Genomic DNA, 27,197 nt, shown 5'->3' with positions numbered 1-27,197 from the left:
TTTTCAAGGTGTTTCAGCACTTGGAAATTAATTTAAACTATGTCAACTGGCTGATGATACCACTATATTTTTAAGAAACAGGAACGAGGTTTCTAAAGCAGTTTCCTGTATTGAAGACTTTTCCTTAGTTTCGGGTTTGAAAATTAATATCAATAAGTCAGTCTTATTTCCACTCAAGGATTGTGTTTTACAGGAAGTATATGGTATCCCAATTAAAGATAAGGTTACTTATCTTGGAACTGTTATATGCAAGGACGAAAAACAAAGGAGTGAATTAAACTTTAACCCCATTATTGAGAAAACAAAGAAGAAATTGAACCTCTGGTTGCTGAGAGATATTTCGTTATACGGTCGGGTTTTATTGTCCAAAGCTGAAGGGTTATCCAGATTGGTTTATGTCACGTTATCACTTGAATTATCCCCTAAAATTGTAAAGGACTTAGATAAGATTCTTTATAATTTTACTATCTACAAAAATATATTCTCACTAATACGCAAGAACAAGGTCTTGAGGTTTTAGATTTCAATACGGTACTCTAAAAAATTATTTTAAAATAAATTGGATTCTGAAGTATGTTAAGAACCAGAACAGTATTTGGAATGTCTTTCCTAAGTATTTATTTGACTCTGTTGGTGGTTTAGAATTTTTGCTTCGATGTAATTTTGATGTTGATAAAATCCCAGTAAAGTTGGCCAAATTCCAAAAGCAGGCGATTTTAGCTTGGATGTTAGCGTATAAACACAAATTTCCCCTCACAGATACTTTATATGGAACAACAAAGATATACGATTTAAAAATAAGTCTCTTTTTTTTGTAACTGGTTTGAGAATAAAATTATTTTGGTTGGTCAGTTATTGAATGAGGATAGATATCTATTCTCATATGAGGAATTTCTTGTTTAAAATTCCAATAACCCCGAATAACCCGAATAACCCCGAAAGAATATGCAATTGTTTTTGATGCGATTCCAAGGGGGGTTGTATCTCTTTTAAAAGCCTTTGTGGTTGATGTAAGTAACATAGATTTACATGAAAATATATTCATTGGCAATATTAACATCAAAGATAAATGTAGTAATAAACAGATTAGGAATATTGTTTGTGATACTACAATTCCCCCAGCAAGATTCTTTTGGTCAAATATCTATGGTGATATACAATGGGGGAAAGCATGGAAAATTGCGAACAAATATTGTTTCAGTAACAAGGTAAATGAAGTTTCATTTAAAATGTTACATAGAATTTATCCTGTGAAACATGTTTTGGAAAGATTCAAACTGTATATTGACTATAAATATGGAATGGAGGAGACCATTTTACATTTGCTTTTTGCCTGTATTTATACTATGTAATGGTTTTGATATAATGATTTATTTCAGAAATTCTGACATAGATAAAGATGTAGTATATTTAATTAAACTGCTAATAATACTAGGTACATTTCATATTCACAAATGAAAATGGAAATGAAAATGTCTAATTCAAAACCTAACTTTTTTCACTTTATAAATGAATTTAAACAATATGGCACCAGTTTAACTAAAATTAAAAACAAAAAGACAATTAAAACTTGTTGTATTATTAATGAAAATTATTTGTTTGTGTAGGATTCCTGGCAATGTAAATAGTTTGTACGTATGCTTGTTTGCATGTGACTAATCCTCTTTTGTTTGTTGATATTTGTTAATAAAAAAAATTAAAACATCTCACTGAGAAAAGCTGGATCTCTTCTAACCATCGCGCTCTCCGCTTCGCTGATTCCAAAAATCCATGACCCGGAAGTACTTAGATATTTTTGCTTGGTAGGGTTACCCAGCATATTTTTACAATTTATCTTAATAAAATCCCTTAACCACAGTGCTAGCCTTATGCCTAACCCTAACCTAAATTAAGACCAAGAAGTTCTAATACATTTTACGATATTGCCAATTGTTACTTTGTGGCTAGAGTAACTAGCTAGTGGAAAGTGCTTTACAGCGATACGGTTACCCTATCACATATTCTATGCGGTAACGTTAGTTGACTTCAGTTGTTTCCTTGCAGAATCCTGATATTTGTGAGTGATCATGGCTGCTACGACTTCAGCCGCGGTTACAGAATCTCCTGGGCTAGAGACTCAACGCAAGGAAATCGAGTCTCTGCTTCAGGAACATGAACTCCGTGCAGGGGATACTTGGTGAGACTCTTGCCGCCCTCTGCTCTGAACTGACACCCACACTGAGTGATGTAGCTACTATAGCTAGCTACCACGACAACAACAAATGACAGCGACGAGTCCTTGACTGTATTTGCCGTTGCGTACATTACATATATCATAATCAGCATAATATACCATTATCTTTAGATAAGGACAATTTTTATTGGCAAATTCAATGAATAAACATTGGTTGGAGTGTTGTCATTCCTCTTGCCTAGGATCTCAGCGCTGGTGTTTGGCGAATGACGTTTGATCACTGCGTTAGCATTTTAGGGAGAGTATTCTGTGGAAAAGCTTACATTTTGATATTAATATGACGATTAACATCACGTCCCAGTTGGGGAACATCTGGTCAAAGTGTTGGCTTTAGCAAGCAAGATAACATTAACTAACGTTAGCTACACGGACAGCATGCTAGCCCGCCAGAGTTAGCTAGCTACAAGACAGGAATCTTTTCGGTTTAGCTTGACATTTTTGGTATTCAGTTTTTTTTTTCCTACGTGTGTATTATTTGTGTTATTTGTGTAATATTATTTTTGACAGAGTGAGCGCCATCTAAGTTAGCTAGCTAACTGCATAGCTAATGTTAGCTCGCTAAACCAAATTAGCTTGCTAGCTGGCTGCTACTTTCGTTTTGACCAGTAAAGTTTCGTTTTGTCAGTGTCACACCCAGATTAGGAAATGATATCGTATCTACCATTGTGGTTATAAAGTTCAGGATATCAGTTGAAGTGGGAATGAATGAAATTCCATTTATGAACAGTTTTGTCCTAACAAACTCAATTAAAAAGGAAACTAGACATTTGGCTGTAATTTGCCAAAGCCTAGCTGCCCAAATAAAAGATCCATTGCTGCAATTGTGGTTATGCCATTATAGTATTGTATCAGTAAATACACCAAATACCCCAATCGTAGAAAACGTTACTGATCAAATACTAGCCTAGGGAAATGTGATGTTGGTTAATGTAGGCAAGCAAAATATAAGCCATATAAGCCTCCCCAATGGAGTTGTTCTTAACCAACACATGCAGGTACCTGCTGGAGAGGCGATGGTATGAGCAGTGGAAGGAGTATGTGGTGACAGGAGACCAGAACTCCTCATCTTTCCCTGGACAGATCGACAACACAGAGCTGTTTGAGGGTAAGTGCCACATCACAAAGATATCATGTAACAACAGAAGACCCATTATTCAATGTTTGGTTCATTTACTTCTACCCCACATATGCTGTTGTGTCAACATGAAAAGTGAGCTGTCAAATGATGATTATGATACCCACAGAACTGGATTCCTACCATCTGAAGGAGCGTCTGGTGGAGAATGAGGACTTTGTGTTGATCCCTGCCGAAGCATGGCGCAATCTGCTGGCCTGGTATGGCATGGTAGATGATCAGCCTGCCCTGGAGCGGAAGGTAAAACAGTGGTCACAGAGATGCAGATATGTGGTCCCTGTGGTCATATCACATAGACTGATTGCCTGACAACTAGGGTTAGGAATTGCCATGAACCTTACGATACAATATTATGACAATACTTAGGTGCAGATATGATATGTATTGCCATTCTCACAGTTCTACAGTACCAGTCAAAAGTTTGGACACACCTACTGAATCAAGCATTTTTCTTTATTTCTACTACATTGTAAAATAATAGTGAAGACATAAACTATGAAATAGCACATATGGAATCATGTAGTAACCCCAAAAAAGTTTTCAACAAATCAAAATATAATTTATATTTGAGATTCTTCAAAGTTGCACACTCTTGGCATTCTCTCAGCCAGCTTCGTGAGGTAGTCACCTGGAATGCATTTCAATTAACAGGTAATAAGAAGAGACTTGCTTGAGCCAAGAAACACGAGCAATGGACAATAGACCAGTGGAAATCTGTGTTTTTGGTCTGATGAGTCCAAATTTTAGATTGTTGGTTCCAACCGACATTTCTTTGTCAGACGCGTAGGTGAACTGATGATCTCCGTATATGTGGTTCCCACTGTGAAGCATGGAGGTGTGATGGTGTGGGGTGCTTTGCTGGTGACACTGTCAGGGATTTATTTAGAATTCAATTTATTTAGAATTTAGAATTCACTTAACCAGTATGGCTACCACAGCATTCTGCAGAGATATCCCATCTGGTCTGTGCTTAGTGGCACTATCATTTGTTTTTCAACAGGGCAATGACCCTACACACCTCCAGGCTGTGTAAGGCCTATTTAACCAAGAAGGAGAGTGACGGAGTACTGCATCAGATGACCTGGCCTCCACAATCACCCAACCTCAACCCAATTGAGATGGTTTGGGATGAGTTGGACCGCAGAGTGAAGGAAAAGCAGCCAAGAAGTGCTCAGCATATGTGGGAACGCCTTCAAGATTGTTGGAAAAGCATTCCAGGTGAAGCTGGTTGAGAGAATGCCAAGAGTGTGCAAAGCTGTCATCAAGGCAAAGGGTGGCTACTTTGAAGAACCTCAAATATACAATATAGTTTAATTTGTTGAACACTTTTTTTTGGTTACTACATGATTCCATATGTGTTATTTCCTAGGTTTGATGTCTTCACTATTATTTTACAATGTATAAAATAGTAAAAATAAAGAAAAACACTTGAATGAGTAGGTGTCCAAACTTTTGACTGGTACTGTATATGTTTTGCGATTCAATACAATGATTTTTTTGTTATTCCATCGTCAGAACATATTGCTCACCATATGTCTGTTTTGATCAGATTGAAAAAGAAGTGATGAAAACATATTGGCTCTCTATTTAAAAAAAATTGAGAACAAGCTATGAAGGAAATAGTTTTGGTGCAGGTACAGCCAACTAGCACAAATATAATGTTGGGAACGTTTTAAGATCCCCCCCCCCCCAAAATCATAAAAATTATGCACGTGCATCAATGTGGCAGAAGGCTGTGCGTTGTTATAATTCTGAACGGTCAGATAGCAAGCAACAATGACAAGAAGCTTCCATGTGGGGAATCGTAGGTGACTTGTTTCAGCTAGTTGTCTTGTTTTCACTTAGTTCATGCTACTACGGCTAAAATTATTTAGCTAGCTAACCAACAACTGTAATGATGTATTTGAGACAAGTGCTTATTGTGAAAATGCATTTATGTTGTCAAAAAATCCTTTGGAGTTGCCCCAAAGTTGGTCACACATCCAATTGTTTTTTAAACAACCTATCATGCACTGACTGTACATTCACATCTGTCTACAAACTACTATGTGAACGTGGACCTGACTAGTGTAGTTGTATGTCCCACAGACCCTCATTCGATGGACAATGTTGTGTCTATGAAAAGACACAACTGCCATTGAAGTGTTTAATTTGTATTTGGCAGTTAATTGAATGTGATTGCTTCGTCTATTTCAGGTGGTGGATCTACCCAGCACAGTCAAGGTTGAGGTCTATCCTGTGGAAATCTTCCTGTGTCTCCATAGCAACATGGAAAATGTTGTGACCGCACAGTTTAGCCGTGCAGATCACATCCGTAAGTAGAAACACATCGAAGAGGTGCAATAGTAGCTATGATGGGTTGGTGTGCAAACTATGCATCTCTCTCTCTATATATATATATGTGTGTGTGTGTGTGTGCGTTTGTTAATGTTTTCCCCTTCAGATACGATTCAGAAGGTGATGATGAAGCAGTTTGATGTGGTCGAGGGAGCAGAGACCCGGCTGTGGATGAAGAGCTCAGACACCTGCTGTGAGAGGCTGCGGAACGTTCACGTCAATGTCCTCGACTCCAGCCTCAGCTCTGGCATGGTATGTCTGTTCTCTCTCTCTGACCCTTATCCCACCCTACCCCACACCTACCTGCTTGCATCCCTCTGCTGCTTCCTGAGATACAGTGATAGTGTGTTTAAATGGCAGCTGTGTTCTAACATGACCTGTCTGCATTGCAGACGGTGATCATGGAGATGAGGAATGCAGATGGTACCTGGCCCAGCTCCAGACCACAGATCATGTGGGGGTTCCTTCTTTTTATTTATTTTTTTATCAGTGTGTAGAGAATGTACTATCTACCAAAATTAGTGTTGCTGATGTAGTGTAATGTTTGTGGTAAACGTGATTCCCATAAGTGTGACTACAAAGGAGAGAGTACTGTAAATTACCTTTTGTGTTATTGTAGTGTTCGTTAGGTGATTTATATTTCTGCTTCCATGTCTTATAGTAGGAACTCTGTGGAGGAGCAGGAATCATACCGAGGCCAGCCAGGAGTCTGTGGCCTCACCAACCTAGGAAACACATGTTTCATGAACTCTGCCCTGCAGGTACAGTGCTGTGAGAAAGTATTTGCCCCCTTTCTAATTTTCTCTACTTTTGCATATTTTTGATATTGATTGTTATCAGATCTTCAACCAAAACCTAATAATAGATTTTTGTATTATTATTTATTTATTTAACCTTAAGTTAACTAGGCAAGTCAGTTAAGAACAAATTCTTATTTACAATGACGGCCTACCCCAGCCAAACCCGGACGATGCTGGGCCAATTGTGCGCGCCCTATGGGACTCCCAATCACGGCCGGATGTGATACAGTCTTGATTTGAACCAGGGACTGTAGTGACGCCTCTGCACTGAGACACAGTGCCTTAGAACGGGAGTAAAGGGAACCTGAGTGAACAAGTAACACAACAATTACATACTTATTTTATTTATTTCATAAACAAAGTTACGCAACACCCTGTGTGAAAATGTAATTGCCTCCTTACACTCAATAATTGGTTGTACCACCTTTCGCTGCAATGAATCCAATCAAACTCTTCCTGTAGTTGTTTATCAGTCTCTCGGGTCGCTGTGGAGGAATTCTGGCCCACACATCCATGGAGAAAAAATATAAACGCAACATATAAAGTGTTGGTTCTTGAGCTGAAATAATAGATCACAGAAATGTTCCATATGCACAAAAAGCTTATTTCTTTCAATTTGTGCACAAATTTGTTTATATCGCTATGAGCATATTTACTTTGCGAAAAAAATAATGAATCCACCTGACAGGTGTGGCATATCAAGAAGCTGATGAAACAGCATAATCATTACACAGGAACAACTTGTGCTGGGGACAATAAAAGTCCCCAGCACTCTAAAATGTGCAGTTTTGTCACACAACACAAAGCCACAGATGTCTCAAGTTTTGGGGGGGCGTGCAATTGGCATGCTGACTGCAGGAATGTCAGGGATCTGGACTAGTATGGACTATCATTCATGAGTACTGTATGTTTCTCTCCCTGCTTTGTACAGTGTCTCAGTAACACCCCTCCACTGACTGAGTACTTCCTGCGGAGTGCCTATCTGGAGGAGCTCAACTTCACCAACCCTCTGGGCATGAAGGGGGAGATAGCAGAGGCCTACGCTGATGTTATCAAACAGATGTGGTCAGGGAGGCACTACTCTGTCGTTCCCCGGCTCTTCAAGGTAGTTATCCGTGTGAAGTGTGAAACTCAGTCCACATTTTTATAATGGATTAAAGAGACTTGTCAGTCAGTCATGCTTAAGTATTGACCATGCGTACCTTGAGATAACCTCATGTTTTATGTTTATTACCAGACCAAGGTTGGCCACTTTGCCTCTCAGTTTCTTGGCTACCAGCAGCATGACTCCCAGGAGCTGCTCTCCTTCCTGCTGGATGGGCTTCATGAGGATCTCAACCGGGTCAAGAACAAGGAGTACATTGAGCTGAGGGATGCCGATGGTAGGCCTGACCAGGTAACAACCTGTAGTAGAAAGAGAAGAATTGTATGGGGAGAAGAATTGTAAAATACCACCATTGCTCTCAAGGCTGAAGTAAACCTAAGGTACATTTGCATTGCATTTTTCCTCACACTCACCCTTTGACAACTTTCAGGAAGTGGCAGAGGAAGCGTGGCATAACCACCAGCGACGTAACAACTCTGTGATTGTTGACACCTTCCACGGGCTGTTCAAGTCCACCCTGGTTTGCCCCGAGTGCCGCAAAGTGTCGGTCACCTTTGACCCCTTCTGCTACCTCAGCGTGCCCCTGCCTGTTAGCAAGGACCGGGTGATGGAGGTCTTCTTCGTTTCTCTGGACCCTGTGGCCAAACCTGTTCAGGTACAAGATTAATCTTCCTATAGTTGGCCCTACATCATGCTTTTTATAGGTAATCATCTGTATTGATTTATTTGTATTCTTTCCCACCAGCATCGCTTAGTTGTACCCAAAGCTGGAAAAGTGTTTGACCTGTGCTCCGCTCTCTCGGAAATGACCAACGTCCCCGTCAATCAAGTGAGAGAACTTTTTAAAGCCTCTGTGGTAGAGCATGCTGTGGAAAAGCTATTGTCATTCATCACATGAAATATTGAGGTGATACTGACTTGTGCCTCTCTTATTTCAGATGGTTGTGGCTGATGTGTTCAACCACCGCTTCTATAAGATCTACCATGCTGATGAGTCTCTAAGCTGCATCCTGGACCGGGATGACATATTTGTGTATGTAAAACCAGCTTTTACCTGCTTTTACCTTTTCCTGTTTGCTTGTTAGCACCAGCATCTCTCCTGACCCCTGTCTGTGTGTTGCCCTGGCAGGTATGAGCTGAGCAGTGGCTCTGTGGAGGAGGAGGGGGATGAGGTGGTGCTGGCTCTGTACCTGAGGGAGCGTTCTCACTACAGGGACTCCGGCTCAGGGAGTAGCAGCTGCGGGACGACCCTGTTCGGACACCCACTGCTCATGGCTGTGCCTCGAGTCCAGTGCAGCCGCAACGCCCTCTATCACCTCTTCCTGCAGCGGCTAGCGTGAGTTACTGACACAGGCCAAACATCAGCTAAAATAGTTTTTTTTTTTTTATGGAATATAATTGTGATGGCAAGTTGTAAAGATGCTGTACTGTGCCTTGTCTGAGAGAGAGGCCTTTCTCTCACAAGAGGACGGTTCAAATTGCAGGGGACATTCTAGGAATGACTGTTTACGGTTTTTCGCTGCTGCACTAAGTGCAGCTGCTGTACGCTATGGGCACAGATAGAACAAGGAGCTCGTTATAAAAATATTTTTCATGGGTGCATCAAAAGTAAGTCTCCGGTCTAAAAAAATAAATAACGTCATTCATTCGTCCAATTTTTCTATACACTTGATGCTAGTTAGCTAGCTAAGGTAACGTTTGCAAAGCTAGGTAGGTAAATATTATAGCTATTATATTATAGCTAAAAGCTTAGCTTGCTGCAAAAGAGCTTGCTAGTATTATGTATATAATGTATACACAATCAAATATAATTTCAAAACATTAACAGAACGTAAGGCTTTTATAGCTCTAACATAGCTAACGTTAGCTAGCTAATTAGAAGCTGATCTCTGCTGGATGCATTTACGTTTAGCTCGTTTGAGTTTGTTGCTGTTAGCTAGCACATGCAAAAGCTGTACTGCAGTATTTGTATTTATTATGGATCCCCATTAGCTGCTACTCTTCCTGGGGGTCCAGCAAAATTAAGGCAGTTTATACAATTTTAAAACATTACAATACATTCACAGATTTCACAACGCACTGTGTGCCCTCAGGCCCCTACTCCACCACTACCACATATCTACAGTACTAAATCCATGTGTATGTTATCGTGTGTGTATGCATGTGTCGGTGCCGATGTTTGTGTTGCTTCACAGTCCCCGCTGTTCCATAAGGTGTTTCTTAATCTGTTTATTAAATAAAAAAATTCTATGGTGTTGAATGATGAGCTGTAGTCAATGAACAGCATTCTTACATAGGTATTCCTCTTGTCCAGATGGGATAGGGCAGTGTGATGGTGATTGCATCGTCTGTGGACCTATTGGAGCGGTACGCAAATTGAAGTGTGTCTAGGGTGACAGGTAAGGTGGAGGTGATATGATCCTTGACTAGTCTCTCAAAGCACTTCATGATGACAGAATTGAGTGCTACGGAGCGATAGTCATTTAGTTCAGTTACCTTTGCCTTCTTGGGTACAGGAACAATGGTGGCCATCTTGAAGCATGTGGGGACAGCAGACTGGGATAGGGAGAGATTAAATATGTCAGTAAACACACCAGACAGCTGGTCTGCGCGTGTGCTGAGGATGCGGCTAGGGATGTCGTCTGGGCCGGCAGCCTTGCGAGGGTTAACGCGTTTAAATGTCTTCCTCATGTCGGCCACGGAGAAGGAGAGCCCACAGTCCTTTGGTCCTGGCCTCGTCGGTGGCACTGTATTATCCTCAAAGCTGGTAATGAAGGTGTTTAGTTTGTCTGGAAGCAAGATGTCGGTGTCCGTGACGTGGCTGGTTTTCTTTTTGTAGTCCGTGATTGTCTGTAGACCCTGCCACATACGTCTTATGTCTGAGCCGTTGAATGGTGACTTGTATTCAGGCAGTTTGTGCAATGTCATCTTGAAAACAGTCACTAGGGTGTTGTAATGGATCTTGTCCATCAGTGGTTTGATTCTAGCTCAGAGAAATTGATGATCAATTATTTTGTGGGGGCTGTCTTAGACTTCAGTGCAGATTTTGACATTATTGAACATAGTCTGCTGCTGGAAAAACATAGTGGCAAGAAAGTATGTGAACCCTTTGAAATGACCTGGATTTCTGCATAAATTGGTCATGAAATTTGATCTGATCTTCATCTAAGTCGACAATAGACAAACAGTCTGCTTAAACTAATAATACACAAGTATACATTTTCATGTCTTTATTGAACACACCGTGTAAACATTCACAGTGCAGGGTGGAAAAAGTATGTTAACCCTTGGTTTTAATAACTGGTTGACCCTCCTTTGGCAGCAATAACCTCAACCAAATGTTTTCTATAGTTGCGGATCAGACCTGCACAACGGTCAGGAGGAATTTTGGACTATTCCTCTTTACAAAACTGTTTCAGGTCAGCAATATTCTTGGGATGTCTGGTGTGAACTGCTCTCTTGAGGTCATGCCACAGCATCACAAATCAGGTTGAGATCAAGACTGACTGGGCCACTCCAGAAGGCGTATTTTCTTCTGTTGTTGATTTACTTCTGTGTTTTGGGTCGTTGTCCTGTTGCGTCACCCAACTTCTGTTGAGCTTCAATTGGCAGACAGACAGCCTAACATTCTCCTGCAAAATGTCTTGATAAACTTGGGAATTCATTTTTCCGTCGTTTATAGCAAGCTGTCCAGGCCCTGAGACAGCAAAGCAGCCCCAAACCATGATGCACCATACTTTACAGTTGGGATGATGTTTGGATTTTAGTGTGCTGTGCCTTTATTTCTCCACACATAGGGTTGTGTGTTCCTTCCAAACAACTCAACTGTAGTTTCATCTGTCCACAGAATATTTTGCCAGTAGCGCTGTGGAACATCCAGATGCACTTTTGGAAAGTTCAGATGTGCAGCAATGTTTTTTTGGACAGCAGTTGTATCTTACGTGGTGTCCTCCAATGATCACCATTTTTGTTTAGTGTTTTACGCATTGTAGACTCGTCAACAGAGATGTTAGCATGTTCCAGAGATTTCTGTAAGTCTTTAGCTGACACGCTAGGATTCTTATTCGGTTCTAATTCTGAGTAAAATACTCAACGGGCATTATGAAAGCTTAACCAAGTTTATTCTGCGCAAAGGGTCAATACAGCTGCATTCACACTAAATGTTTCCATCACCACAAGTATATATACTCCAATTTAGGCATTCCTCCTTCTCTCCAATCCTTACATATATTATGGTTCGACAGGAATAGGGTAATAAACCATAATTTCTCCCTTAAGGGGATCTGACTTGACCTCGAACCCTCATTTGCCTAACCCAAAGATATAGCAATCCTGTGACTTCCTCCCGTACACCCAACACATTCCAAAGCCACCTGGCTCCTACAGATAACCATTTAACTTCTGATGTAAAAAACAGTCTCTTTCACCCCTGAGATACTATACTGCTGAGTATAACAATGTTCCAAGTTTAACCCAGAATAGAGAACAGCGCAGAATGCTCAGTCATCTTTGAAGGACGGCCACTCCTAGGGAGAGTAGCAACAGTGCTGAACTTTCCATTTATAGATAATTTGTCTTACCATGGACTGATGAACATCAAGGCTTTTAGAGATACTTTTGTTAGCCTTTCCAGCTTTATGCAAGTCAACAATTCTTAATTTTAGTTCTTCTGAGATCTCTTTTGTTCGAGGCATGGTTCACATCAGGCAATGCTTCTTGTGAATAGCAAACTCAAATTTTGTGAGTTTTTGTATAGCGCAAGGCAGCGCTAACCAACCTTTTCAATCTTGTCTCATTGATTGGACTCCAGGTTAGCTGACTCCTGACTCCAATTAGCTTTTGGAGAAGTCATTAGCCTAGGGGTTCACATACTTTTTCCAATCTACACTGTGAATGTTTAACCTCTCTAGGGTACGTGAGACGGTAGCGTCCCACCTCTTCAACAGCCAGTGAAACTGCAGGCCGTCAAATTCAAATACAGAAATACTCATTATAAAAAATTCAGAAAACAAAACATATTTTACATAGGTTTAAAGATTAACTTCTTGTGAATCCAACCACGGTGTCAGATTTTAAAAATGCTTTACGGCGAAAGCATACCTTACGATTATTTGAGAACATAGCCCAGCAGACAAATCATTACAAACAGTAACCAGTAGAAGATTTACACAAGTCAGAAATAGAGATAAAATTAATACCTTACCTTTGATCTTCATATGGTTGCACTCAGCAGACATTCATTTACTCAATAAATGTTCCTTTTGTTCGATAAAGTCTCTTTATATCCAAAAACCTCCGTTTTGTTCGCGTTTTCTTCAGTAATCCACAGGCTCAAACGCAGTCACAACAGGCAGACAAAAATCCAAATTGTATCCGTAAAGTTCATAGAACCATGTCAAACTATGTTTATATTCAATCCTCAGGTTGTTTTTAGCCTAAATAATTGATAATATTTCAACCGGACAATAACGTTGTCAATATAAAAGGTAAACAAGAAAGACACTCTCTCGGTCTCGCGCATGAAAAAGCTCTGTGACACTTTAGGGTCCACTCATTCAGACTGCTCTTACTTCCTCATTTTTCAGAATACAAGCCTGAAACAATTTCTGAAGACTGTTGACATCTAGTGGAAGGCATAGGAACTGCAATTTGAGTCCTAAGTCAATGGATACTGTAATGGCATTGAATACAAAACCCCCCAAAAAACTACTTCCTGAATGGATTTTTCTCAGGTTTTCACCTGCCAAATCAGTTCTGTTATACTCACAGACACTATTTTAACAGTTTTGGAAACTTTAGAGTGTTTTCTATGCAAATCTACCAGTTATATGCATATCATATCTTCTGGGCCCAAGTAGCAGGTCATTTAATTTGGGCATGCTTTTCATCCAAAATTCCGAATGCTGCCCCCTACCCTAGAGAAGTTAAATGATGTATTCAAAATAGACAAACTAACAACTTGTGTGTCATTAGTTTAAGCACACTGTGTTTGTCTATTGTTGTGACTTAGATGATCAGATCAAATGTTATGACTAATTTATGTAGAAATCCAGGTAATTCCAAAGGGTTCACATACTTTTCTTGCCACTGTATGTGTTATGGCTTTACACCCCCTGCTATAATGTGGATAAAGAGTTACTTGTCTAACAGAACACAGGACACATGGAAGCCTATCAAATTTAATCCAGTTAGAATCAGGAATTCCCCAGGGTAGCTGTTTAGGCCCTTTGAAAAAAGCTATCTTTACTAATGACATGCCACTGACTTTGAGTAAAGCCAGAGTGTCTATGTATGCGGATGACTCAACACTATACACGTCAGCTAGTACAGCGACTGAAATGACTGCAACACTCAACAAAGAGTTGCAGTTAGTTTCAGAGTGGGTGGCAAGGAATAAATGATCCCTAAATATTTCAAAAACTAAAAGCATTGTATTTGGGACAGATCATTCACTAAACGCTAAACCTCAACTAAATATTGTAATAAATAATGTGGAAATTTAGCAAGTTGAGATGACTAAACTGCTTGGAGTAACCCAGAATTGTAAACTGTCATGGTCAAAACATATTGATACAACAGTAGCTAAGATGGGGAGAAGTGTCCATAATAAAGCGCTGCTCTGCCTTAACAACAATATCAACAAGGCAGGTCCTACAGGCCCTAGTTTTGTCGCACCTTGACTACTGTTCAGTCTTGTGGTCAGGTGCCACAAAAAGGACTTAGGAAAATTGCAATTGGCTCAGAACAGGGCAGCATGGCTGGCCCTTTGATGTACACAGACAGCTAATACGACCCTGGGTCGTTACAATAATATGCATGTCAATGTCTCCTGGCTCAAAGTGGAGGAGAGATTGACTTCACAACTTGTATTTATGAGAGGTATTGACATGTTAAATGCTCCGAGCTGTCTGTCTGAACTACTGGCACTCAGCTCGGACACCCATGCATACCCCACAAGACATGCCACAAGAGGTCTCTTCACAGTCCCCAAGTCCAGAACAGACTATGGGAGGCTCACAGTACTACATAGAGCAGGGATGCAAACTAGTCACCTTTCTGCGAAATTCACCGTTTTGAATCCAAAATAGGTGACCTATGTGATTTGTGTAGATCTGATGAGAAAAGTTTGGGTGGGGGGGTTGGATGACTACTGGCTGTATGCAAATGAGTGATGCGCGCTTGGAGCAATACTGGCTATATCCAAGGCTCAGCCAATTGTTCACATAACAGAATGCAGCACGCGCATGGAGAAGAGACAACCAATTCGCTAGTTACTGCCAGTGTTGCCAACTTAGTGACTTTGTCGCTATATTTAGCGAGTATTCAGACCCCTCTAGGGAACACATTTTCAAAAAAGCGACTAGCAACAAATCTAGCGACTTTTTCTGGTGTTATTGGAGACTTTGAGACTCTGACGAGAAAGCACGTATCGTTCTTACTCTTCTCAACGAGCAGCGGGTGCTGCCGTGGGCACCACCGCCGTCCCAAAGCACTTTCAGGTGGCCCTGTCCTCACGCAGCAGTCCCTCCCAGCTGCAGTCAGAGCAGGAGATGTTCACCCTTCCGCGTCCAGACTGCAAATGAATTGCGCATTGGGGAAGCCGCCGCTGGCTGATCCCGCCCTGGCTTACATTTAAAAAAACTATTAACCTGAATTAGGGCCAGACTAGTTACCATCATTTTCTCGCATTGCCATTGACAGTTTTTTCTATTGTCTGTTTTTGGTCCATTTAGATTGTTAATGTAAATTGTATACAAAAAAAATGTAAAAATGTTTAATGTTTTACTGTGTAGGCTCCTAAGTAGACCATAAGGTTAAAAACCAAACCAAATTAAGAAAACTAAAGTAAAAAAATTAAACTAAGTAACTCCGCCAGAGTGTCTCTTTTGGGTCACTTTCGCCGGTCCCAAGCCCGGATAAAGGAGGAGGGTTGGAATTGTGACATAAAAAAAAACAAGAATCGACAGAAGAAAGTTAATCTGTAGTTCTAAACATATTTAGGGTGTTTTTTACTCACTTTTTGTCTCTCCCACGACATTATTCCTCTCTCCTACAGCGTCCATCACAATTACATGCACATGGCCAATTATGCAAATTAGGCGATGACGTCATTTAGCGACGTTTAGGACAGCCAATAGCTACTTTCCTTACTGAGGAGTTGGCAACACTGGTTACTGCATCACGGCATGCTCTGGAAAGACAGCGGTAGAGTGGAAAGGCAGTTTGTCAGTTAATTTACAGGACTCCCACTTCCACAAGAAATTTTTGTTTTGTTCGATTACGTCCATATTTTTGTCCAAATACCTCTGTTTTGTTCGCGCGTTTAGTTCACTATTCCAAAGGCACAATGCGCGAGCGCAAAATCCAGACGAAAAGTCAAAAGAGTTCCATTACAGTTTGTAGAAACATGTCAAACGATGTTTACAATCAATCCTTAGGGTCTTTTTATAATAAATCTTCAATAATATTCCAACCGGACAATAGCGTATTCATTACAGAGGAAAAAGAAGGAACGGCGCGCACGTGTGATCGCGCAGTAAACAACTCATTGGCCACAGCTTAGTCCACTTGTTGAAACAGCTTTTATTCGACCCCCTTCCACAATAGAAGCCTCAAACAACTTTCTAAAGACTGTTGACATCTGCTGGAAGCCTTGGGAAGTGCAATCTGGCCCCATAGACACAGCATATATGATAGGCAATCACTTAAATGAAACTACAAACCTCAGATTTCCCACTTCCTGGTTGGATTTGTCTCAGGTTTTCGCCTGCCATATAAGTTCTGTTTTACTCACAGACATTATTTTAACAGTTTTGGAAACTTTTGAGTGTTTTCTATCCAAATCTACTACTTATATGCATATCATAGCTTCTGGGCCTGGGTAACAAGCAGTTTACTCTGGGCACCTTATTCATCCAAGCTACTCAATACTGCCCCCCTTTCCCAAAGAAGTGTAGCTGGAGCTGGGCCTGGCTTTAGCTGGATGCTATCCCTCTTTCTCACTTTTTCAATACAGTGGATAAAAAGGGGTATGCCAGGTGTACTCTCTGCCTGAAAGAGATCAATTATGCCAACAAAGGGTATCATGCTCTGCTGACACATTGTAGAACAGATCTATGTCCACAGGCAGAAAGTGTACAATGTAATAATGTGCAGTGTCGCCCAAAGATATTGCTTTTGTTGTGTTGAACTTGATAGTAACACTTGTTTGAGGGGGGATTATTACATGTTATTACTCAGTGAATGTTATTTTTGCACACAGGTAGCCTTGTGCACTTGCTCAATGTCTATAGTGGCCACTATAATAGAGCGAAAATAGAATGCATGTTTGTTTTGTTCTATATCTACTTTAAGATGTTTTTTTCCCAAGTGCAATATTTAGATGTGTGTGTGGTCACAAGCATTGTATTATAAAGGCTGTCATGGCTAACTGCAATATTAGTGTATTGTTTTTTCTCAAGACTTGAGTGTCATTTGCAGTAAAGTCTATGCAAATAACATTGGATTGCTTTCTTTACATTTTATTGCTGTGAGTTAAGTTCACATTAACCACTTTTTATTTTACACACAGAGACTGATCATGTAGATCATATTCTTTGTTTAATTAGTTAAAACCTGCATTTCTCCCTAGCATGGATTTTGTTTGCATGTTTCAGTCACCTTTTTAGGCCCTCATCAGTTTGCATCCCTGATAGAGCCATGACTACATGGAACTCCATTCCACTTCAAGCAACTGATGCAAGCAATAAAATTAGATTAAAAAAAAATTAAAAAAAATAAAACACTTTATGGAACAGCGGGGACTGTGAAGCAACACAAACATAGGCACAGACACATGCATACACACAGACACAATAACATATGTACTATACATACACATGGATTTAGTACTGTAGATATGTGGTAGTAGTGGAGTAGGGGACTGCGTGTGTTGTGAAATCTGTGAATGTAATGTTTTTTAAAAAAAAGTATAAACTGCCTTGGCAGCAGCTAATGGGGATCTAGAATAAATACAATACCAATACAACACGCCTTAGACCAGAGATATGATTTCCCAGATTTTCCCCAAAGCAGATGTCCTGCCCCAAAAATGAGAGAAAGGCCTATTGTGTGGTCATGTTTTCACAGACGGTATGTCCGACCACCAGATCCCTCAGAGGAGGATGAGGAGGATGAAGATGACGAGGAACTTTACAAGATCCAGACCAATGGTGTCAGCGATGGTAATCTGATCTCATTAAGCAAATTGTTAATACACTGGGCAGAATTGGTTTATACAAACTACGAGTTTTACTTATTGTATCTACTTTAGAATGTTGTCTGTCTCCACAGATGACGGTGAGGATAATGGTATGAGGCCAGGACACTTTAAGAGAGATGACCGTTGTGATGGTGGCCAATGGGATGGCCAAGCGGACGGCCCTGCTGTGACCCAAACTCAGCCAGAGCAGGCACAAACCCAGGAGTCTGGAAAACAGGCTCAGGCTGAGGGGGCCAGTAGTGAAGTCAGGGCAGGGTGCAGCACAGAGGACAGTGCCTCGGCATCCTGCAGTGCTGGAGCCAGTGCTGGAGTTCCAACAAACAGCCAGCAGGGTGCAGGCCTTCAGCAGCAGCAGCCATGTGAGACTGAGGAGGAGAAGGGTGAGTGCCCCCCGCAGACCAACGAGAGGCAGGCCAAGAGGAAGGGCTACCAGGCCAGACGCAGAAAGCTGCTCTTCTCCATCCACGCTGTCAACTCCAATGGCACTACGGAGAGAGGCATGGGAGAGGACGGCAGTGCCTTCTCTTTTAGCTGTGAGTCTGACTACACATCACATTCACACTGCCAACTGCTTTGTCACTGTTGTAGCTAGGCTTATATGCTCTTCATATGTTTTAGAGCCAATAGCTGTATGTGACACAGATGGTTAGCATCCACATGTGAGTATTTCATTTAATATTACTGTGTCCCTTTCACAGCTCAACCATATGTGGCCATTGACTGGGATCCCGACATGAAGAAGAAATGCTACAATGAGAATGAGGCAGAGGTATGTGTGAATCACGCTTTACATTAATAAAGTTTATGTAAAGTATTTAAGTTTGAAAGTGTGTTTGGGCCAGCAGTGTGAACATAGCCTGGTTGCTGGTCATTTAGCAAACTCCTGACATCTTTCCATCCACAGAAGTATGTAAAACACCAAAGCATGGAGGTCCCTCATCAGCAGACCACAGTGCAGCTGCAGGAGTGCATAGAGCTCTTCACCACTGTGGAAGTCCTGGAGGAAGAAAACCCCTGGTACTGCTGTCCCACACCTGGCATTTCATTATATGTATCTAACAATAATTATGCTGAATATAGTTAATGGTCCAATGCAGCCGTTTTTATCTCAATATCAAATCCTTTCTGGGTAACAATTAAGTACCTAACTGTGATTGTTTATTTTTGACCCTTTGAATTGAAAACAAAAATTGGTTCTTAGCAAAGAGCAATTTCTCAAGTAAGAATTTAGCTAGGACTCTCTGGGAGTGTTCTGAGAAGGGAGGGGAAAACTGAAAACTAGCTGTTATTGTCAGAGAGGTTTGGAACTCTTATTGGTCTATTAACTATACTAAATATAAATACAACATGCAACAATTTCAAAGATTTTATTGAGTTACAGTTCATATAAGGAAATCAGTCAGTTGAATTAAAGTCATTAGGCCCTAATCTATGGATTTCACATGACTGGGAATACAGATATGCATCTGGTCACAGATACAGTTGAAGTCAGAAGTTTACATACACCTTAGCCAAATACATTTCAACTCAATTTGTTACAATTCCTGACATTTAATCCTAGTAAAAATTCCCTGTCTTAGGTCAGTTAGGCTCACCACTTTATTTTATGAATGTGAAATGTCAGAATAATAGTTGAGAGAATGATTTACTTCAGCTTTTATTTTTTTCATCACATTCCCAGTGGGTCAGAAGTTTACATACACTCAATTAGTATTTGGTAGCATTGCCTTTTAAATTGTTTAACTTGGGTCAAACGTTTCGAGTAGCCTTCCATAAGCTTCACACAATAAGTTGGGTGAATTTTGGCCCATTCCTCCTGACAGCAATGGCCCAGTAACTGAGTCAGGTTTGTAGGCCTCCTTGCTCGCACACTCTTTTTCAGTTCTGCCCACAAATTTTCTATAGGATTGAGGTCAGGACTTTGTGATGGCCACTCCAATACCTTGACTTTGTTGTCCTTAAGCCATTTTGCCACAACTTTGGAAGTATGCTTGTGGTCATTGTCCATTTGGAAGACCCATTTGCGACCATGCTTTAACTTCCTGACTGATGTCTTGAGATGTTGCTTCAATATATCCACATCATTTTCCTACCTCATGATGCCATCTATTTTGTGAAGTGCACCAGTCCCTCCTGCAGCAAAGCACCCCCACAACATGATGCCACCCCCATGCTTCACGGTTGGGATGGTGTTCTTTGGCTTGCAAGCCTCCCCTTTTTTCCTCCAAACATAACGATGGTCATTATGGCCAAACAGTTCTATTTTTGTTTCCTCAGACCAGGGAACATTTCTCCAAAAAGTACGGTCTTTGTCCCCATGTGCAGTTGCAAACCGTAGTCTGGCTTTTTTATGGCGGTTTTGGAGCAGTGGCTTCTTCCTTGCTGAGCAGCCTTTTAGGTTATATCGGTATAGGACTCGTTTTACTGTGGATATAGATACCTTTGTACCTGTTTCCTTCAGTATCTTCACAGGTCCTTTGCTGTTGTTCTGGGATTGATTTTCACTTTTCACACCAAAGTCTGTTCATCTCTAGGAGACAGAACGCGTCTCCTTCCTGAGCGTTATGAAGACTGCGTGGTCCCATGGTGTTTATACTTGCGTACTATTGTTTGTGCTGATGAACGTGGTACCTTCAGGCATTTTGGAAATTTCTCCCAAGGATGAACCAGACTTGTGGAGGTCTACAAAAAGAAAAATCTGAGGTCTTGGCTGATTTCTTTTGATTTTCCCATGATGTCAAGCAAACAGCCACTGAATTTGAAGGTAGGCCTTGAAATACGTCCACAGATACACCTATTGACTTAAATGATGTAAATTAGCCTATCAGAAGCTTCTAAAGCCATGACATAATTTTCTGTAATTTTCCAAGCTGTTTAAAAGGCACAGTCAACTTAGTGTATGTGAACTTCTTACCCACTGGAATTGTGATACAGTGAATTATAGGTGAAACAATCTGTCTGTAAACAATTCTTGGAAAAATGACTTGTGTCATGCACAAAGTCGATGTCCTAACCGACTTGCCAAAACTATAGTTTTTTAACAAGACATTTGTGGAGTGTTTGAAAAACGAGTTTTAATGACTCCAACATAAGTGTATGTAATCTTCCGACATCATCTGTACCTTAAAACAAAAGGTAGGGGCATGGATCAGGAAACCAGTCAGTATCTGGTGTGACCACCACTTGCCTCATACAGCATGACACATCTCCTTCGCATAGAGTTGATCAGACTGTTGATTGTAGCTTGTGGAATGTTGTCCCACTTTTCAATGGCTGTGGGTAGTTGCTAGATATTGGTGGGAACTGGAACACGCTGTCGTACACGTCGGTCCCGAGCATCCCAAACATGCTCAATGGGTGACATCTTTGGTGAGTATGCAGGTCATGGAAGAACAGGCAGGTAATGGAAGAACAGACATGCTCACATTCCAGGAATTGAGTACAGCTCATTGCGACATGGGGCCGTGCATTATCATGCTGAAACATGAGGTATTGGCGACGGATGAATTGGCACAGTATCTCTGTGCATTCAAATTGCCATCTATAGTTGTGTTCGTTGTCCGTAGTTTATGCCTGTCCATACCATAATCCCACCGCCACCATTTTAGAGAAATAAGCTTTTTGTGTGTATGGAACATTTCTGGCATCTTTTATTTCAGCTCATGAAATATAGGATCAACACTTTACATGTTGCGTTTATATTTTTGTTCAGTGTAATTTACCGCCTGGTGACATCACCTGGCAGGCCAAAACTCCATCCCACCAAAACAGGCTGAAATGTCAGGTGGTCAGTTCATACACTAAAACGGCATTTTCACAATTTCACAGTATTATTCCAACCTCATAGTGTGGAAATGTATATAAAGCACAAGAACGTAACGTTTTTCACTGCGCTGGGCCTTTAACATTTCATTTTCCCCAGGAAAAGCTGAAGACTCAATTTTGAATATCAGTAACATATCACATCTTACTGCTAAATACTGTTAAAGCTCAGATTCACCGGTAGGATTGTCAAACGTTTGCCTGCCGACAGTACATGGCACCTCTGAACAGTGTCGGCAGTTAATCTCATTTGTGTTCACACAGCAAAGATCTCAGAAGTCATCAGACACTCAGCCATGTTTAAAATACTCCAAACCAGAAGGTGGCAGTAGTGTTGTTTGGCAATGCAAATAGTCTTTTTTGTTTTGTTTGAAAGTCCTTGTTGACACTAGCCAGATGGCCACAGCTAGATAACTACCTAGCAAGATGATGAAGACACAATTTATTTCACTCTCTGTAATTCCATACTGCCAGTGCCTGTTCATAGCCAGATTTTGAGCTTGCTAGCATATTCACTAGCTAGCACAACATAGTGCAGTGTCCTTAGCTAGCTAGCTAACTCATGGGAACTAGGTAATCCATTGTGATTTAATTATAATGTCAATACTAGCTACAGTGGTTAGCTAGCTTTGGGGAAGTATATAGTGGTGTGTGCATTTGCGTCTGTGCACTTAGCTAGCTACCATCCCATAGCCTACATTGCATATGAAGTGTGACTGGCTCATCCGTGGATGTACGGAAAAATGCCCTCTTAAAAAATATATATTGTTTTCCTTTCTAACGTGGGTTTTTGCTCTCTGATTGGCTCAAAGTCATGTTGTTCGCCACTGACAAGCGTTGCGATGCTGCTGAGAATCAATAGGTTGGTTGCTACCAGGTCAGCACGCAGCAGGTACTGCTTTTGTTCTGGCAAGAGAAGGAACGGCCTCCCACTGATAAGTACCTATCGGCAGTGAGATCTCTGTGTGTTTCATGCGTTATGTTAAGTAGCTGTGATTTGTGTGCAATTGTCTTCTGTGTTGTGTTGCGTATGTTTGCTGCAGGTACTGCCCAATATGTAAGAAACACCAACTGGCCACTAAGAAACTGGACCTGTGGTCACTGCCTGAGGTTCTCATCATCCACCTGAAACGCTTCTCCTACACCAAGTACTCCAGGGAGAAGTTGGATATCATCGTTGACTTTCCTCTCAGGTTGGTTATATCATGTCTGTCTCTTTTACTGTAATTTAAAACATTCTGTACATATTTACATTTTTAAGTGGGAAGGATGTCAGTGTGACTATTACTCTTCCAGACCTCCACTCAATCCACGACAGAGTTATTAGTGCACTTTTTCACAGGTGCTATCTTGATCCAACCCGTTTCTCTTTATTGCAGACACCTCGACTTCTCGGGTTTTCTGCTGAGGAAGACCGGTACAAACGGAGAGCCACCCAGCCGATATGATCTGATAGCAGTTTCCAACCACTACGGCGGACTCCGAGATGGACATTGTGAGATTTTGATTTTGTATGTCATACTTTGTCATATGTCTTCATTTTGTTCAACACATTTTTCTGCTCTCTCGACAGACACCAGCTATGCCCGGAACAAAGACAATGGACAATGGTATTACTTCGATGACAACAAGGTGACGTATGCAAGGGAGGAACAAATTGTGGTAAGTTTAGCTACTGAAAAGTTTAGAATTCCTTCTTTAAAAAATGTTTCTTGCAATGTCGTCATGATCTCCCCTCCCTTGCCTCTACCCTTCCAGACTAATGCTGCCTACCTCCTGTTCTACCACCGACAAGACAAGATTCGTCAGCCCACCTTACCCCCCCCCTCGGACAGCTCCTCCTCTCCCGCTCAGCCTGCTAATGTCACTTCCCACAAACATGATGGGATGGAGAGAGCCACTTCCTGTGTTAACATGGAAACAGACTGAAACAGATTTTTTTTTTTTTGTAATCTTTTTTTTCTCTGAGTTGATGGGGCTTTGATTTTATATTGTTATTTATTTTCTATTCCAAAAAACTTGAACCTTCTGCCTCTCCTCTGCATTGAACAAGGTGTGAGAAGCGGAGGCTAGATTCTCAGGCTGGTGCGTGAGGAATGCAATTTATGTTTCTTCTACATTTTCTTTACATTGGTCTCCCCAGATTTACTAGATCATTAATAGAAGAATGTTGAATGATGATTTCTGGTATTGCTTAATCACAGACTAAGGTATGTAGTGTCTGTCTATGCTGATGCCAACTGGACCCCTTCGTGATTGGACATAAGCAATTATAATTTAGTTTGTTCAATCAAGACCTATGAATTGTGAATATCTCTGCACCGCTATTAATCTCTGCTATGATGCATTGCTACCTCAAACTTTGATTACTGATGTTGAGCTCAATTTGAGGAAGATTTCCTTGAGGCTCTTTGAATAGAATTGAATACATTTTGCTCTAGAAGGTAAATCACAACATTTGAGGTTAACGACACGGATAACTAATTCAGTTTACTCCTGATTTAAAAATGAGATTACATTCCCCTGTTACTCAATGTTCTTTATATCAGGGACTGCATTAACAGAAAGACAAACATTGCAATGTGATTTATATACACTACATGGCCAAAAGTATGCTCGTCAAACAACGTATTCCAAAATCATGGACATTAATATGATTTTGGAGCCCCTTTGCTGTTATAACTGCATCCACTCTTCTGGGAAGGCTTTCCCCTAGATGTTGGAGCATTGCTGTGGGGACTTGTTTCCATTAAGCCACAAGAACATTAGTGAGGACGGGCACTGATGTTATGCGATTAGGCCTGGCTCGCAGTCGGCATTGCAAGTCATCAAAGGTATTTGACGGGTTGAGGTCAGGGCTCTGTGCAGGCCAGTCGAGTTCTTTCACACTGATCTCAACCAACCATTTCTGTATGGACCTTGCTTTATGCACGGGGACATTATCATGCTGAAACAGGAAAGGGCCTTCCCCAAACTGTTGTCACAAAGTTGGAAGCACAGAATCGTCTAGGATGTCGCTGTAGCATTAAGATTTCCCTTCACTGGAACTAAGGGGCCTAGCCCGAACGATGAAAAAGTCCCAGACCATTATTCCTCCTCCACCAAACTTTACAGTTGGCACTATGCATTTGGCCAGGTAGCGTTCTCCTGACATCCGCCAAACCCAGATTTGTCCGTCGGACTGCCAGATGGTGAAGCGTGATTCTTTACTCCAGAGAACGTGTTTCCACTAGCCCAGAGTCGTCTACTCCAGCCGATGATTGGCATTGCGCATGGTGATCTAAGGCTTGTGTGGCTGCTTGGCCATGGAAACCCATTTCATTAAGCTCCCGACGAACAGTTCTTGTGCTGAGGTTGCTTCCAGAGGTAGTTTGGAACTCAGGAGTGAGTGTTGCAACCGAGGACAGACCATTTTTACGCTCTACGCGCTTCAACACTTGATGGTCCCGTTCTGTGAGCTTGTGTGGCCTACCACTTCGCGGCTGATCTGTTTTTGCTCCTAGACAATTTCCACTTCACAATAACAGCACTTACAGCTGACCGGGGCAGCTCTAGCAGGGCAGAAATTTGACAAACTGACTGGTTGAAAAGGTGGCATCCCATGAGGTGACACATTGAAAGTCGCAGACCTTTTCAGGACAGGCCATTCTACTGCCAATATTTACCTATGGAGATTGCATGGTTGTGCTCGATTTTATACAACTGTCAGCAACGGGTGTGGCTGAAATAGCTGAATCTACTAATTTGAAGGGGTGTCCACACACTTTTGGCCATGTAGTGTAGAACAAAGGTAAACAAAGGACCATAGTATTCGAAAGCAACACTTTGAATACAGTTGCAGGTGCCATGGAATAGCTTTGTATATTTTCTCTTGTGATCCATTTTTTTATTATCAGAGCAGGTATTTGTTTTTACTTCACTTACAAATACACATTGGGCATCTCAGCACTTCTGCAGATCTTCCATTTCTGGTTAGGATTATCTTTCCACTATCAAGAATGATTTTGATCACCTCTGGTGCAGGACATTAACAGATGCATATTCTTGGGATTTAAAAGGAATTTGTACTCTTATCTTAGTAAAAGCATATAGCTACACATTACAATTTAGATATCACTGTTTTATTTTAGTCTGCGCAATTTCTTAATAAGGAATAATGAGGAATACAGCAAAGTGCTTTCTGGATAGAGCTCTTAAATAATTTTTTAAAGCCCATCTGTACAGTATTTTTGTATTGTAATAAATATATTCTTTGATCATCTGGATCAGATGCAGGGGATTGGCGACTTATTTACTTTACTTAATAATAGATGGAATATTTTATTGTATAATCTTTTGCAATTAATAACATATGATTCTGATGACAATAGGCATGAGGTAGATTTTACACTTTTACATGACAGCCTGGCTTTCCTGATATCTTTTTAACAAATTATCAGGATTCATAAACCCTTGATCTAAGGTGGCTGTGAGAGCTGGTTAACTCAAGCCCTTCTCTAGAGATGTACTGTAGTTTAGATTGGGCTGTGGCCATACTCTGATTCCCAAGGCCTGCTTCGTTTGGGTTCTTTATTTCCCTGAGATAGTAATATACAGTATATAGAAACAGGAACTGGAGAACATAATACTGCCAAGAAACCTGTGAAAGGACAATCTTCAAATTTTTGTCACATTGCTACAGTATGTTTAAGCACAATTTTGTATAGAAAACACCTTTTGGCTTCTACTGTAAACAGTGAGCGAACATGCATGAGGTTAATACCAACCTGACTACACAATTATCTTGCTCACCAACACCTGTTTGATCTGAAATTGCTGTTCACAACTTAGCAGCCATTTTGTACAAGGGAGTGACCGGAATGTTGTATTTTAGTGTTAACACATGATTGGTGATGCTCCTGTAAATGTCTGGGCTTTTAGTAGGAACAGGAAGAACTCCAAGGTGGTTTTGTGCTTCTTCTGAACTATCTGGAATAGATGACAGGTTGCCATACCAAACATATTAATTGGTCCTCCCAAACTACTTAACATCCAGTATGATACACAGGCAGCCCAACTCTGATATTTTTCCACTAATTGGTCTTTTGCCAATAATTGGGCAAAATATGAGAATTGAGCTGCCTGTCTAAACTCAGCCTAACATCCACATTTAGGATGTTATAGTGCACTGAATATTGTACCAACTTTATTATATGAGGAACTTTATATAAGGTAAAGTTTTAATATTTATACCTCAATGAAAATTGGCATTGCACACTTGCAATGCCAATGCCTTTCAGTTCAATGTGGCGTTGACTTAATGCAGTAAAGTTGCTGCTTTCCAATGAGTATGTGAAATAAAATAAATCTATGATGTATGTGTCTGATTCATTCTTATAATGTGTATAACACATTGTACTTCTGCCTCAGGATGACATGATTAAACATCCAATTAAGATGTACTTGTACATGTGTGCATAAAATGGGAAGTATGTGGAGATGTGGCGCCACAAATAATTTTACAT

At 40.8% G+C, this 27,197-nt stretch overlaps 1 protein-coding gene across 1 annotated transcript; it reads left to right on the top strand.

Annotated features, from left to right (window-relative positions):
- Nucleotides 1-1,959: 1,959 nt before the first annotated feature.
- Nucleotides 1,960-24,379, top strand: LOC120059533 (ubiquitin carboxyl-terminal hydrolase 11-like). Its single transcript, XM_039008663.1, has 21 exons — nt 1,960-2,176; nt 3,229-3,338; nt 3,478-3,608; nt 5,565-5,682; nt 5,812-5,957; nt 6,098-6,159; nt 6,367-6,466; nt 7,437-7,610; nt 7,743-7,901; nt 8,041-8,265; nt 8,356-8,439; nt 8,549-8,643; nt 8,740-8,946; nt 17,739-17,833; nt 17,943-18,404; nt 18,570-18,640; nt 18,776-18,888; nt 22,737-22,886; nt 23,073-23,188; nt 23,267-23,355; nt 23,452-24,379. The coding sequence occupies exons 1-21, from the start codon at nt 2,067-2,069 to the stop codon at nt 23,620-23,622; spliced, it is 2,988 nt and encodes a 995-aa protein (XP_038864591.1). The 5' UTR covers nt 1,960-2,066; the 3' UTR covers nt 23,623-24,379.
- Nucleotides 24,380-27,197: the final 2,818 nt, after the last annotated feature.

The sequence above is a fragment of the Salvelinus namaycush genome, chromosome 14 (genome assembly GCF_016432855.1).
Source record: "Salvelinus namaycush isolate Seneca chromosome 14, SaNama_1.0, whole genome shotgun sequence".
NCBI lineage: Eukaryota > Metazoa > Chordata > Actinopteri > Salmoniformes > Salmonidae > Salvelinus > Salvelinus namaycush.
The sequence above is the reverse complement of the archived record's forward strand: the minus strand, read 5'-3'. Positions and strand labels throughout refer to the sequence as shown.